Raw genomic sequence first — 15,940 nt, forward strand, 5'->3', positions numbered from 1 at the left:
CTCTCTTTTGCTCAAGGTCATCTGCCATCTGCTTGTAAATCTGCCAACATCACTGCTTTGCACAAAAAAGGTGCAAAAACAGATCCCAGCAACTACAGACCAATCAGCCTTCTCCCAATTATCAGCAAAGTCATGGAATCCATCATTGCTTCAGATATGAAATCTTTCCTCTTCTCCAATGGCTTGATCTCTGATCATCAATTTGGTTTCAGACCTGGTCACTCTACTCTGGACATGCTGCTTCTGCTTTCTCAACAATGGATGGAGGTCCTCAATGCCAAACAGGAAATTAGAGCTGTCTCCCTTGACATATCACGTGCCTTCGATACGGTCTGGCACCCCGCTCTGCTCACCAAACTCTCCTCTTTTGGTATCCATGGAAATCTCCACGCATGGCTGGCGGACTTCCTCTCTAGTCGTAGTCAACGTGTGGCCCTGAATTGGTTTCTCTCATCTCCTCTTCCTGTTCAGGCTGGAGTTCCCCAAGGCAGTGTTCTGGGCCCTGTGCTTTTTCTGGTCTTCATCATTGATCTCTCTGACTCTCTTGAAAATCCTCTCGATCTCTTTGCTGATGACTCTACTCTCTGTCGCTCCATTCTTCATCCCTCAGATCGGCAGTCTGCAGCCTCCTCACTCTCTGCAGACCTGGACAAAATCACAGACTGGGCAAACAAGTGGAACATGTCTTTCAATCCTGACAAATCTCACACTCTTACGATGTCTCTCCGAAAAGACCGACTGGACAACCCTCCCATCCACTTTCTGAATAATCCTCTCCAAGAAGTTCTGTCACTCAAGCTTTTGGGTCTCACTATCTGCCATGATCTTTCCTGGGAAAACCACATTTCATATTTGGCCTCCAAAGCCAGTCGCCGACTGGGCATCCTCCGTCGTGCGAAGTCCTTCCTTGGCACACCTGAGCTCCTCACCACATACAACGCTTTCATCCACAGCTCAATGGAATACTGCTCTCCCCTCTGGGCTGGTGCTCCTGCCTCACACCTAGCTCGTCTTCACGCTGTTGAAACCAAAGCATTCAGAATCATTGGAATCTCCCGCGATGAAGCTAACTCCAAGGGCCTCTCACTCACTCACCGCAGGCAGGTTGGTAGTCTTTCCATCTTCTACCGACTCCTCTCTGGCCTTGCCCCCCCAGCTCTCTCTGGGCTCTGTCCCGCAAATATTCCTACAGGTCGCACAAGATCTGCCTGCAACCCTCTTTTGGTTAAACTGCCAAAATCTAGGCTCTCTGCTCACCTTCACTTTTTCATTCCCCTTTTCTCCTGCCTCTGGAACAAACTCCCCCACTCCCTTCAATCCCACTCCTCCCTCCTGTTCACCACCATCTCTTATCTTCCCCCATCCAAAACCTTGATCTTTTCTATCCCCACTAATTTCACCCGAATTCCATTTTTTTGAAATACCAACTTCTGTCCTGGAAGTCCTTGGTGTCCTTGTGTTTTATGCTTCTCCCACCCCCCCCCCTTCCCACGCCTCCTCCCCCCAAGCACTCTCCCTCCCACACATCTCCCTGCTCTTAAATGTTGTGTGCTCTCAAGTGTTTGTGTGCTTCCCCTTCTCTTGTCTTCCGCTCCCTCTTTTTATATATTTTGTTTGTCTGGTTGATTTGTTTGTGAAGTAAATGTCAGCTCTTTCACGAGCCTCGATTCAGTATACAAAAAAAAAAAAAAAAAGCGCTCGTGACAAAAATGATGCCGGAAATCGGATAGGGCACCGGAAGAGGTGGAGCGAGGAGGAAGAGCGTGTGAGGCAGAGGTGAAACGAGGCGTTTTGTAACAGCTCCGCACCCAGCGTGGTCGAGCGTCCATGGAGAGGGAACTTTGAGTCCTGGGAAGGAATCTCGTGCGATCGTTGATATCGCTGGTGTCGTGGAAAAGCCTGCGAAGCCAGGTACAGGTGGGAGATTCCGGAGAATCTTCGCCTAGCGGCTGCGACCCGAGGAAGAACCGACCGCCATTTCGGGGACCTCGTGCGTCGTTCGTGGACCCTTGGTTAGTCGCGTCCGCTGGTCCCGCCCTCCGGTGGTTTGCCGAGGATGTGTGGGCGCGACAGCGGCCTTTGAAGAATACGGTGCGGTTCGCGACTGCATGGTGTATGTGCACGTTTGGATAGCGTCTTTGGGATTCCTCTTTCCACCGCCAATTGGGGTTGGCTGGGACCACGTGACGGTCCCCGCCTGACCTACATCTCCTTACCCGCCTCATCGCCAGCGCCTCTTCGCCGGGAGCACCGTTGTGTTCTAGAGACATTGAGAAGGGCTCTGCTTCAGTCCCTGGGGGTGCCATCAGTCTGAGCTAGGGTACCATCTTAAGATTGGATTGCAGGGTTGATTGCCCCCATTGTTGTATGGTGCTTTTTGGGTCCTTTTAATATATTGTTTGTTCATAACCCTTGGAGTGGTCTCATTATTGATTAATTTCAACCAAGGATAACATATCTTTCTGCCGGGGACCCTCTCGGGGTTCGGAGGTTTACCGAGACCAGGGGATAGGGGAGGACCCCCGTAATAGTGCTTCCAAGGGTCTACACTTAATTGAGGGAATCTCCCATGTTGAAATCACAACCGTGTTACTCGATGTCCGTCTGTTGTTGTCGGGATGCGTGCCGTCGCTTATTCATTTTGTTCTCCCATGAATCGTCTCGGGGTACGACCGGCTTTCCTTTTTTTTTAACTATGAAGTGTCAAATGGCACGGATTGCAAGCGGATTTAATGCAGTAATTATACTAGTCCATACGCACTGTTCTTTACGAGTTCCCTGCCTCTTGGGATATGGGATGTGAAAGTAATTTTAAAAAGGATTTAATTGTCAAGTTTAAGTGATTGGTGGGAAACAAGAGGATGGAAATGATTTTTTGAGTCGATGGGATATGGAAGCAGCAGTGGTATGGTGGGCCCAAGTGACCTTCATCTGCTTGTTTCCTTATCTATGATTTTCAATAATCTTCATTCTAAAGTGAAATTTCCTTTCTGTTAACTTGGCCCTCCAAAGATGTATTTCCTTTCTAAAAGTTCAAGTTTTATCTGCATTTTGTGGTGTCTGTGCATTGTCTGAACCATTGTGCGTAACATGAGTGTTTCATTCCAAACTGCCTTGAACAGACACCCGAATGGTTGGACAGCGATTGCTGCCAGACATGCTCACAGCCCTTTTTCTGGAATTTCAAACAGATGTGGGACAGTAAGACTATTGGCTTACGCCAGGTAAACATTTGCTGGGAGACCCTGCCGGGCTAAAAACGGTGATCCTATTGCTCACAAGTTTTTGGTTTCAAGTACATTGTACGTGAAGGCTGTCGGGGCTGGGATGGTATGTGGGTGGACCTTATTTATCAGTCTCGACCCAAAGGGGTTGCGAGATTGTGTGTTGCGTGTGTTCCGATCAATGCATAACTTTTAACATAGCAGGGACTCCTCATGGAGAATGTCATTGATAACTCTGATGTCTTAGGTCACATGATATGGCAACCATATTAAATTAAAAGAAAATAATTGGACATTTTTTTCTCTGAAACCGCTCAACAAATGAAATTTAAAATTGGCATATGTCATCAACTCCCCATGGGTTAAATAGGGTGATAACAATAACATTAGTGAATTAGTTAAATAAAATATATATATACACTACCGGTCAAAAGTTTTAGAACACCTCAATTTTTCCAGTTTTTATTGAAGTTTACACAGTTTAATGTCCAGTGAGTAAACTGAAATGGTACAAAGGTAAGCAGTAAACTGCTCGAGGTAAAAAAAAAAAAAAAAGTTTAGGTTAGCAAAAACGGGAAAATAATGTAAATTGCAGTTATATTGTAAAAAAAAAAAGGCCTTCTTCAGGGAACAAGTAATGGGTTAACAACTTATTTAACAGGTTTCATGTTCTGCAGCAATGTTAGTAAATTAAGCCTTGAAAGTTGATGCAAACAATTCCTACAGGTGTCCCAACCTCTGCTGATTACTTGATTACAACCCCCCTGTCTGTATAAAAGCAGTATTGGAACAGACTGTTATTACACCCTCTGAAGCATTATTTGGACAATATTGCACTGCAGGAAGTAGTATATTGGAAACTGGAGGAAACTGACAGGAAGAGGTCTGGCAGACCCAAAGCCACAACAGAATCAGAAGACAAGTTTCTGAGAGTCAACAGCTTACGTGATAGGTGGCTCACAGGACTACAGCTTCAAGTACAGCTTAACACTGGTCGAAGTAAGCAAGTCCCAGTTTCAACTGTGAAGAGAAGACTTTGAGCTGCAGGTTTGACAGGTCGAGTGGCAGTAAGAAAGCCATTGCTAAGATGGCAAAATAAGAAAAAGAGTCTTGCCTGGGCCATGAAGCACCGCCAGTGGACTACTGAAGACTGGAAGAAGGTCTTATGGACCGATGAATCAAAATTTGAAATCTTTGGTTCATCACGCAGGGTTTTTGTATGCCGTTGAGTAGGCGAAAGGATGGTTCCTCAGTGTGACACCAACTGCCAAACATGGAGGAGGAAGCATGATGGTCTGGGGCTCTTTTGCTGGATCCAGAGTCGGTGACGTGCACAGAGTGACTGGCACCCTGAACCAAAAGGGCTACCACAGCATTTTGCAGCGCCATGCAATACCCTCTGGTATACGCCTCGTTGGTCAGGGGTTCATCCTACAGCAAGATAATGACCCTAAACACACCTCCAGGCTATGTCAAAACTACCTTTGAGGAAAAGAATAAGACGGTAGGCTTCAAATCATGGAATGGCCAGCACAGTCTCCAGACTTAAACCCCATCGAGCTGGTTTGGGATGAACTGGACAGAAGGGTGAAAGCAAAGCAACTTACAAGTGCAACACATTTGTGGGAACTTCTGCAACAGTGTTGGGAAGAACTTCCTGAACAATATTTGATTTTCATTGTAGAAAGAATGCCACGAGTGTGTTTGTCGGTTATATCTGCAAAAGGTGGCTACTTTGCTGAGTTAAAAAAAAAAAAAAAAACCTTTAGAGGCCATTTTTCCCTGCAAAGCGGGGGTTGGCCTTTTTCGGGGACCGTGGCTGTTGTTGTTTTTTGGTCCCCTTTTTGAAGCAATGTTTTACGGCCGGATGCCCTTCCTGCCGCCAACCCTTTTTGTCGCCTTTTACGACAAACGGGGAATTACCAGTGAACTGGTACTCGATTAGCCGACCTCGGAAGGATGACAGGCTGAGTCAACCCCCCTGGCGTTAATTCAGCGATCAACCGGGATTCGAACCCAGGATCCTAAGATCCCAAGCTGGTACCCTGACCGCTAAGCCAACACCAGGCTACTTTGCTGAGTCAAAAATTTAAATTAAATTTTGTTAAACAAAATGATTCTATGATTTCTTTTTTTTTTATCTCCAATTGTTTATTTGTTCTTTGCTTAATTTCAGAGTACATTGAGACATTAAACTGCGTAAAATGCGTAAAACTTTCCTCAAACATTAAACTGCGTAAAACTACATTAAACATTAAACTTTTTTATTTTTTTTATTTTTTTTAATTTTTTATTGAGACATTAAACTGCGTAAATTTCAATAAAAACTGGAAAAATTGAGGTGTTCTAAAATGTTTGACCGGTAGTGTATATCTAAAACTTGATATATATCTGATCTACGACCTGATGGGAGGAATTAAATTTGTCATTGGTCATTGGTCACGTGGTCTGGTGGCCATATTGGATTGTAAATAAATCATCTTCTCCACAACCGCTTAACAGATCGATACGAATTTTAGCAGGACTATGTGCGAGAGATTAGTCAAAAAAAAAAAATTTTGACTGTCATCCTCACTCCCAAACCTCTCCTAGAGGTATTGGGTGTTTTGGTATAATGAATAAAATAATGAATCTCTGGGATTTCTGTGACAAATTGTCCCTTTCCTCCACCCACTGTCCCTCTGTGTACTGGGAACATTAGATTACTATCCGAGATGTGTTCATGTTAATATAGACCAGCTGTTTGTCTCTCCCTTGCCCCTCTAACATTATGGCTTCCCCCCCCCTCCAGCACCACTGTCGGAAATGTGGGAAAGCCGTGTGTGCAAAGTGCAGCTCCAAGCGTTCCACGATTCCCCTGCTCGGATTTGAGACGGAGGTGCGAGTCTGTGACACCTGCTATGACACTATTACAGACGAAGAGTGAGTTTGCATCTGTCTGTCTCTCTCTCGCGCATCTGTCTGTCTCTCTCTCTCGCGCATCTGTCTGTCTCTCTCTCTCGCGCATCTGTCTGTCTCTCTCTCGCGCATCTGTCTGTCTCTCTCTTGCGCATCTGTCTGTCTCTCTCTTGCGCATCTGTCTGTCTCTCTCTTGCGCATCTGTCTGTCTCTCTCTTGCGCATCTGTCTGTCTCTCTCTTGCGCATCTGTCTGTCTCTCTTGCGCATCTGTCTGTCTCTCTTGCGCATCTGTCTGTCTCTCTTGCGCATCTGTCTGTCTCTCTCTTGCGCATCTGTCTGTCTCTCTCTTGCGCATCTGTCTGTCTCTCTCTTGCGCATCTGTCTGTCTCTCTCTTGCGCATCTGTCTGTCTCTCTCTTGCGCATCTGTCTGTCTCTCTCTTGCGCATCTGTCTGTCTCTCTCTTGCACATCTGTCTGTCTCTCTCTTGCGCATCTGTCTGTCTCTCTCTTGCGCATCTGTCTGTCTATCTCTTGCGCATCTGTCTGTCTCTCTCTCGTGCATCTGTCTGTCTCTCGTGCGTCTGTCTGTCTCTCGTGCGTCTGTCTGTCTCTCGTGCATCTGTCTGTCTCTCGTGCGTCTGTCTGTCTCTCGTGCGTCTGTCTGTCTCTTGTGCATCTGTCTGTCTCTCTCCCTCTTACCACTGCTTTCCTTTGAACCCTTCCCTGCCATAGCCGAGCACCTACAGCCACGTTCCATGAAAGTAAACACAGTGTGGTGAATATGCAGCTGGATTTGACACGAGGATGGCTTCTTACCTCTGGTACCGACAAGGTCATCAAGGTATGAGGAATGCATTGGGAGCTAAAGGGAGGCTGCTGGTTGTGTTGATTAGGTTGCACTCCGTATTTATTCATCTGCACTTGATGTACTGCAAGCCGTTTTGAGTCATCGACACATTTGTTTTCTATTTCCACAGTTATGGGACGTTTCTCCAGTGATTTCCTGATTTTTTTTTTTTTTCCAATGAGTGCGAGCCCATCAAAACGTCACCTTTTTCTCCAGTCCACAAACTCGATCCATGATTGAATTTCAGGTTCACTCCTTCAATCACTTTGACATACCTCCGTCCTTGTTCCCGCCCAGTGCCTTCCCTTTTTCCACCTGCTGTTCTCCTTACCTTTATCTTCTCTGCTCCATCTTCTCTTTCCTACTGTCTGTCTTTGTGCACATTACCTTTTTATTCTCTGCTTCCATTCCTACCCTTCCCCCTTCGCTCCTCTTCCTCCTCGCCTTTTCTTTCTCTTTTATTTTCTCTTTGTGTTTATTTCCATTTTGATCTCCGATTCTTCTTTTCTACCATTTCTGTCGACGCAATCTCATGCTAATCCAGTTGATTTGACAGTTTTAAGCTCGGATTGGCATCACCATGAACAACTGTGCACCCTTGGTGTCTTGAGTTTTCAAAGGTTTGTTCGGTTTGTCAAAAACAATTTTGTGCACTTAACACGATGTACTGTGATTGTTGCTTCCACAATTGAACTTCCACATTCTATTTTTCATTTCCCGTGTTGCGAACTACCCACCCCGCCCCTAACCCCCAATGCGTATGTTGTGTTGTGTTTGGTGTGCGTGTCACACCTCAATTGCTCAAAGCGATTGATCGAAAGATAGGGACAAAGGATGTAATTATTGCTGAATGCTTCCTCGTATCAGGGACATTCCACGTGAAGTGTACATTGCAAACGTACCCTCGTGTAAATGACACGTCAAGTCCAAAAAGTGGGGACAAGAAGCTTCCACAGCACGGAACGCTTCATTTGTACTGCAAATGCTATGGGTTTGAACTATTGTATACCTGACGTGCAATAAAAGCCATCCATGTTTAATCACCGGCACAAGGTACTCGATTGCTTCGCATTACATCAAATCCTCTGTCCGTAGAACGTAAGGCTCATGCGTCGATTGTATTGTGAATGATAAGTGTGGAGGTTGCAAATAAACAATCGCATCGACTACTACTATGGCATATTGAGTGCCTGTGGCACTATATCTGTGGCAGATACCTGTGGGGTAGAGCTGCCTAAATCACATAAGACCTGCGTTGGGTAGGCAGATGCTTGTTGAGGGTTTCTCCACCTCGTTTGGCCTCGGTAAGCTTCAGCAGAGCCCTGTGGAATTCTGCAGCGGCTTGCAGCTTCGTGGACCGAACGCCGCCTGGTAACGGACCCGAATGGTTCCACCCCGCCTTGAGCACACGGCATGTCGCCGATCGGTATATGCTTTATATATTTTTCCATCGTGGAAGAGGCTTGGGTTTGTTGTTCTTGCGGCAGGTTCGGTTCCTGGCTGTGAGAACGTATCGAAGCTTAATTGATGCGAATTATTTAATTCTGCCGATTTCTCGAAGAGAACGCCAAGTCTGTCGACTCTTTTCCAGCAGGGGAGGATTTAGGTTGATAAAGATTGTTCAGCTGTTGAAAATGGGTCTTCAATGATGCCGTGCCTCCGTATCGGTTTTCATGAAACGCATTATGATCCACCCACAGGTTGTCTCGTGATTTATTTATTTTTTAACTGCTCTATTTCTCCCATCCCCCCTCCATCCTTCCAATAGCTCTTGTTGTGCTGACTTGCCTTTTTTATTTTGTATGTTCCTAATGGGTTCTTTTTCCCCACTTTTTGTAACACACTGAGGCATCACATGAAACAAAATGACATCGTCGCACTGAGAGCAATGCGGGCTCAAGGTGGTTTTGTTAAATTCTGGATATATATATATATATATATATATATATATATATATATATATACATACATATATAATACATACATACATACACACACATACATACATACATACATACATACATACGTGTGTACCGACTGCCTGCCCATGTCGTATCGATTCCCAGATTCCAGGTTCCAATTCCGTTTCATCGATTCCGTTTATTTAGCGTTATCCACAGTAGCTTTCACCTTGGAGGCTCCCACACGTAATGAATGAATGGGTGCGACGATAGTTGGTTGTTTGCCATTTTTGACCTCCCCCACTACCACCACCACCACAACAATCCTCACTTCCCTTAATTTTCCTGCTGCTCTGCATCATGCAAATGGAGTCCGCTTCTGCTCGACCACGACGGTCGATTATCATGATTGCGTGAAATGGCGTAAATGTCTCCTTGGATATATTGGGTCGTTCCACTTTGGATCGGGGGTCTTCCTTTTAATTTGTCCAAAAAGGAATTTGTGGTCATTCATTCATTTCATTCAGATTAAGTTGAGGGTTTGCACTTTATCCGTCTATAAAATCATTTAGGCCCTGTGCTGGGTAATTGAGAGGGTCGGTCCAATTTGATGTGTGCATTGAGGGTTGGTAAGACATAAACATAAGCCACTGACTTCAGCCCCCTTTTTCGTTTTGCTTTTTATATTGTAGAAAAAGTCCTGAGGAGCCGTGAAGTTGATGAACTGATTTATAACATTTAATCCAACTTACACACGCACACCCTGCCGCCATATTGGAGTGCCTCATTGCGAAGGTGCAGTGCATTATGGGATCGTGAACATCAAAACTGTTGTATCAATATGGTGTGTATATGTATATATATATATATATATATATATATATATATATATATATATATATATATATATATATATATATATATATATATATATATATATATATATATATATTACCTTTCGTTTTTCTTTTTGTCCCACGTCGGAAAGCAGCGAGTTTCTGCCCTGAACAAAGTTCATCACTTTATACTTCCGTGCTGTTTGATGCAAAAAGTTGTCAAGGATTGTATTGTGTATAATAAAAGATGTTTGAACCTCAAATGTTGCTTCATCTTTTTTTTGTACCTGTTAAGTTAAACGTTAATGTACCTACTTTGATTTTGTTTTTAACCTTCAAGGCCTACAATAAAAAGCTTGTGTAGGGAGGTGTCAATTTAACGCTTTGGGGAGTGTGGCTGTGTTCATGTAAATTGTGATTATCTACTCCTGCTCGGGGCTGGCAGGATAATCTCAACTCCTGCAGGTATGTGCACTCACCTCTAAGCTCTAGCCTCGTAGTGTGGTTTGGAGTGTTCTTAAAAGTAGTTCCCGTAGGAATTTCGTGTTAAAAAATATATATATATATTTGCTTTTCTGTATTGAATTGGGATCATACTATAGGGAAATGATGGGGCTCAAATTTTCCTGGCCCTGGGTTTCCGTTCCGCAGGGCCCTTTCCGCCCTTTGACCCTCCCCTAGTCAGGGCCCTTCGGGATATTTTGGTTCAAATTCTTCCAAAAGCATCAAATTTGGCGCAGATGTTGCCCATGCCATACTCTTTCAATTTTTGACGGGCGCCAAGGGCGGTATGATCCGGGGACCATACCGGTCCATCCCGCCATGTCACCTGACCTATGACGTCATAATTAGGATATGCATCCAATCACATGGCGTACTATGAGTGGTCAAAGTTCAAAATGAATCGATCGAAAAATGAAGGCAGGGATTCATTTTTAAGCTTTTCATAAAATCCAATATGGCCACCAGGTCACATGACCTATGACGTCATATTTATGACATGTATACAATCATGTATACATGAACCCGGATCATGATCGCACAAAAATTAAACACAAGGATATGGCATACAGTTCATAAAACATCAAAATCCGTACCTTTGTAATTAGACTGATGAACTGCATATGCCTGAAAATTAGGAAATAGACATGTAAATATTTCCTCTAATTGTCAAAAATAAGGTCAGAGTTCGATTACCCAACCCAGAAACATAAAATGGTGAACCTCGCGTAAATCTTGACAAAAAACTCAAAAACCGACGTGTTTGACTCAAAAATGAATTTTTTTTATTTTTTTTTGGGATACTGAATCGAGGCTCGTGAAAGAGCTAACATTTATTTCACAAACAAATCAACCAGACAAACAAAATATACAAAAAGAGGGAGCGGAAGACAAGATGGGGAGAGAAGGGGAAGCACACAACCACAACATTTGAGAGCAGGGAGAAGTGTGGGAGGGAGAGGGCTTGGGGGCAGGAGGTGTGGGAAGGGGGGGGGAGAAGTATAAAACACAAGGGGACCGAAATTAGCGGGGGTAGAAAAGATCAAGGTTTTGGATGGGGGAGGATAAGAGATGGTGGTGAACAGCTGTTTTAAAGACCTGGAGGGTGGAGTGGGATTGAAGAGAGTGAGGGAGTTTGTTCCAGAGGCAGGAGAAAAGAGGAATGAAGGAGTGAAGGTGAGCAGAAAGTCTTGATTTTGGCAGTTTAACCATAAGAGGGTTGCAGGCAGATCTTGTGCGACCTGTAGGAATATTTGGGGGACAGAGCCCAGAGAGGGCTGGGGGGGGCAAGGCCAGAGAGGAGTCGGTAGAAGACGGAAAGACCACCAACCTGCCTGCGGTGAGTGAGTGAAAGGCCCTTGGAGTTAGCTTCATCGCGGGAGATTCCAATGATTCTGAACGCTTTGGTTTCAACAGCGTGAAGATGGGCTAGGTGTGAGGCAGGAGCACCAGACCAGAGGGGAGAGCAGTATTCCATAGAGCTGCGGATGAAAGCCTTGTATGTGGTGAGGAGCTCAGGTGTGCCAAGGAAGGACTTCGCACGACGGAGGATGCCCAGTCGGCGACTGGCTTTGGAGGCCAGATTTGAAATGTGGTTTTCCCAGGAAAGATCATGGCAAATAGTGAGACCCAAAAGCTTGAGTGACAGAACTTATTGAAGAGGATTATTCAGAAAGTGGATGGGAGGGTTTTCCAGTCGATCTTTTCAGAGAGACATCGTAAGAGTGTGAGATTTATCAGGATTGAAAGACATGTTCCATTTGTTTGCCCAGTCTGTGATTTTGTCCAGGTCTGCAGAGAGTGAGGAGGCTGCAGACTGCCGATCTGAGGGATGAGGAATGGAGCGACAGAGAGTAGAGTCGTCAGCAAAGAGATAGAGAGGATTTTCAAGAGAGTCAGAGAGATCATTGATGAAGACCAGAAAAAGCACAGGGCCCAGAACACTACCTTGGGGAACTCCAGCCTGAACAGGAAGAGGAGATGAGAGAAACCCATTCAGGGCCACACGTTGACCGACCAGAGAGGAAGTCCGCCAGCCATGCGTGGAGATTTCCATGGATACCAAAGGAGGAGAGTTTGGTGAGCAGAGCAGGGTGCCAGACCGTATCGAAGGCACGTGAAATGTCAAGGGAGACGGCTCTAATTTCCTGTTTGGTGTTGAGGACCTCCATCCATTGTTGAGAAAGCAGAAGCAGCATGTCCAGAGTAGAGTGACCAGGTCTGAAACCAAATTGATGATCAGAGATCAAGCCATTGGAGAAGAGGAAAGATTTCATATCTGAAGCAATGATGGATTCCATGACTTTGCTGATAATTGGGAGAAGGCTGATTGGTCTGTAGTTGCTGGGATCTGTTTTTGCACCTTTTTTGTGCAAAGCGGTGATGTTGGCTGATTTCCAAGCAGATGGCAGATGACCTTGAGCAAAGGAGAGGGTGAAGAGAACAGAAAGAGGGAGTGAAAGAGCGGAAGCACATGATTTTAGGACCCGTGGGCTGATGCCGTCAGGACCAGTTGCAGAATCAGAGTCGAGGGTTGACAGAAACTTTTCCACCTTGTCAGGAGGAAAGGACACAGAGTCCAGGAGCAGCTGGGTACGACTGGGTACGGTGGGTACAGAGAGGGATGGGTTTGGGACACAAGATTTAGAGGCAAACACAAAGTTGAGGCATTCAGCTTTTTCACGTGCGGAGTCAGCCGTTAAGCCGTTTGAGGTGAGGGAGGGGATGGAGGGGGAACAAACACCAGAAACAGATTTGACCAGACGCCACCAGGATTTGGAAGAGGGAGACAGTTAAGAGAGTTCGGTCTTGAGAAGGGTGAGATATTGTTTCCTGGCTCTCTTGAGGGTGGACACACACTTGTTTCGGGCTTTGTGAAAGGAAATGAGATTTCCTTCCGTTGGATTTGCTTTCCAGGAGACGAAAGCAAGTTGTTTCAGGGCAACAGCCTCACCACAAGATTCCGTGTACCATGGACGGGAGGAAGGGTATGACAACTGAAGACGAGATGGGATAAATCTGTGCATGAGAGAGAGCAATTTACTTTGAAAGAATTCCCAGGATGAGTTGATGTCAGAGGCGGTAGAGATGGGAGACCAATCCAGATGATTGATGGCTGCTTGAAGACCGTGCCAGTTGGCCTGAGTGAAATGCCAGACTCATCGACGCTGAGGAGGCTCTCTGAGAATGGTCAGAGAGATGTCCACTTTGACAAGCACATGATCAGATGAGCCGATTGGAGCAGAAGAAGAGCAGCAGACATTTTCAGGGAAGTTTGTCATAACCAAATCCAGAAGAGAAGATGCTCCGTTGACTGAGATCCGGGTCGGGAAATTGACAGATTGTGTCAGTCCCAGTGAGTCGCAGAAGTCCTTTGCTGAAGAGCCATGGCTGGTGAGAGAGGTACCCACACCCAGCCAACTGGCATGGTGACAATTGAAATCACCACATATGAGGAAGAGAGAGTTGGGATGGGTAGATAGAAGTTGGTCCATATTATCAGACAGCGAGATGTAGATGGAGTCATCGCTGTTTGGTGGACGGTACAACACACATATGAACAAAAGGTGGGAGCGAAGGGGAAGCTGTAGCCAAAGGTATTCCTGTGGGTGAGGTGGAGAGAGGGCAGTGGAGGGTGAGTGAGGAAGAGTTTTTTATAAAGATAGCAACCCCACCTCCAGGACGAGGCTCAGGTCTATCATACCGGAAGAGGGAGTAACCTGGGAGAGATACCAAGGCATCAGAGACATGAAGGAGGAAAGTTTCTGTTAAGCAGATCACATCTGGTTTGTCAGAAGCAACCTGTATGGAGAGATCAGTCAAGTTTGAGCGAAGGCCCCGGATGTTTGAGGTCCATACTGTTAATGAAGAGGAAGGGGGAGCATCGGGTCCAGAACAGGGGGGGAGGGGTAGGGTAAGATGTGGAAGAGGAGGAAGAGGTAGGGAGAGCTGTTGAAGGTGTGTCAGAGATTTCAGAGATTTCAGAATAGCTTGGAGAAAGGGAAGAATGGGGCAGACAAAAGGTTTGATGGAGATTGGGTGAGGCACAGTGAGGTGTTATTTGAGGAGGAGGAAGAGCGAGGCAGAAGGTTGGGGGAGATGAAGGTGGAAGGGGGAAGAAGCAGGGAGGATGCTTTGAGTAGGAGGGGTGAGAGGGGAGGAGCGAGGGAGAGTCTTGGAGGGGAGGGGTGTGGGGGGAGTTTAGGAGGGAGGGGAGGGGAGGGGTGTGGGGGGAGTTTAGGAGGGAGGGGAGGGAAGGGGCAAGGGGGGAGATTTGAAAGGGATGGGTGATGGGGAGGATTTGGAGGGGAGGGGTGAGATTGGATTTTGAAAAGTGTACGATTCATGGGAAACGAACATTTTTTGCAAAATGAGTTTGAGACCTTCGAGTCAAAAATACGTTTGAGGACACTGAAGGAGGGGTGGAGTTCTGGATAGTTTAGGGACTGTAGAAAGGAGGAACTGTAAGAGATGGTATTATATATATTTTTTGGAATGAATAGATTTGGTGAGCAAGACGAAAGCATCCTTTTGTAGGAAAAGAAGAAAACTGTGTTATAATATATGAGAGAAAATAGTTGTTCACAGGAGAGATTATACATTTCTAACCACGTGATCGCGTGATCGTGAACGAAGAACGAACGAACAAAAAAGAACAACAAATAAACGAATAACACCTGGGAAGGAAAAAAAATTTGGGTTTTTTTTTTTTTGAGTAGAGATATTAAACAAGGAGGTACGGGGTGAACGACTGGGACGAACCAGAGAACGAAAATAAATGCAGCGCATTCGACGAATCGCTGAGAGAAAAACAAAACCACAAGGTCGGAGACGGTACGGTAGCCAAGCCTACGAGTACTAGGCCGCAGAATACTCGATACGCATTAACTGACGATTGTGTATACATGTACGAAAAATTAGCACCGAAAATTTTCCAAAAGATACGCTGTAGGTACATACACCGAAAGATAGATACAGTCTCGACAAAAACACAATTGAGAAGGATCACTTAGCTTCGAAAGCGTGAGCGCATGGAACAGCTTCGAAAAGACGTGACCTCGCCGTGATCTCGTGAGATCGCCCCACCTTTAAGATGACCTTGAGGGTTGACCTTGACCTCGAATCATCAAAATAACATAATTGGATTCCTCGACCTTGAAAACCCCTGAAAAGTGGTATCATACATGATTCCAACCCTTTTGGTTATTTAACTGATTTTCCTCTAATCCGGGTGGCGGCCATTTAGTATTTCGACAATATGGGGCCCCCGGGGGGGGGGGGGGGCGCGCCCGTCAAAAATCGAAAGAGTATGGCATGGGCAACATCTGGGCCAAATTCTACCCCCCACATCCCCGGGACTAGCTCCACTTAAAATGAAGCCACTTTCATAATCTGTCGTTTTAGGGGTTTTTGATGTGATGCTGAATCCATTTTGACCCCCTGTCATGGGCAAGGTTGGGGGTGGTGGGGAGGAGGGGGTGGGTGTTCCATAAATGCCCCCCCACCCTGTAATAACCCTGCGCTTATCTTGGGTAAATAATAAATCAACGTGTCCGACATTATGAGTGGTTTGGGGGGATTTTTTTTTTATGAAGATGAGAATAAATTACACATCCTGAGTGATCTACACAGTGTATCAAGGAACCGGACTTAAACTGAACCGTCTGATGAGATGATCCCAGCGATTTTTGCACAAAACTATATATATATGAAATAAAAACTGAAAACACCAA

General features: G+C 45.5%; 1 protein-coding gene across 1 annotated transcript in view; it reads left to right on the forward strand.

Annotated features, from left to right (window-relative positions):
* The window catches only part of LOC137427693 (WD repeat and FYVE domain-containing protein 2), a 35,390-nt gene extending 27,248 nt beyond the window's left edge, over positions 1–8,142 (forward strand). The window contains exons 9-12 of the mRNA XM_068117362.2: positions 3,123–3,224; positions 6,016–6,146; positions 6,856–6,964; positions 7,101–8,142. Coding sequence (XP_067973463.1) covers positions 3,123–3,224; positions 6,016–6,146; positions 6,856–6,964; positions 7,101–7,130 — 372 coding nt within the window. The 3' untranslated portion in view covers positions 7,131–8,142. The remainder of the gene's footprint in view (positions 1–3,122; positions 3,225–6,015; positions 6,147–6,855; positions 6,965–7,100) is intronic.
* Positions 8,143–15,940: the final 7,798 nt, after the last annotated feature.

This window comes from Myxine glutinosa, chromosome 5, assembly GCF_964187855.1.
Source record: "Myxine glutinosa chromosome 5, kmMyxGlut1.1, whole genome shotgun sequence".
Classification (NCBI taxonomy): Eukaryota; Metazoa; Chordata; class Myxini; order Myxiniformes; family Myxinidae; genus Myxine; species Myxine glutinosa.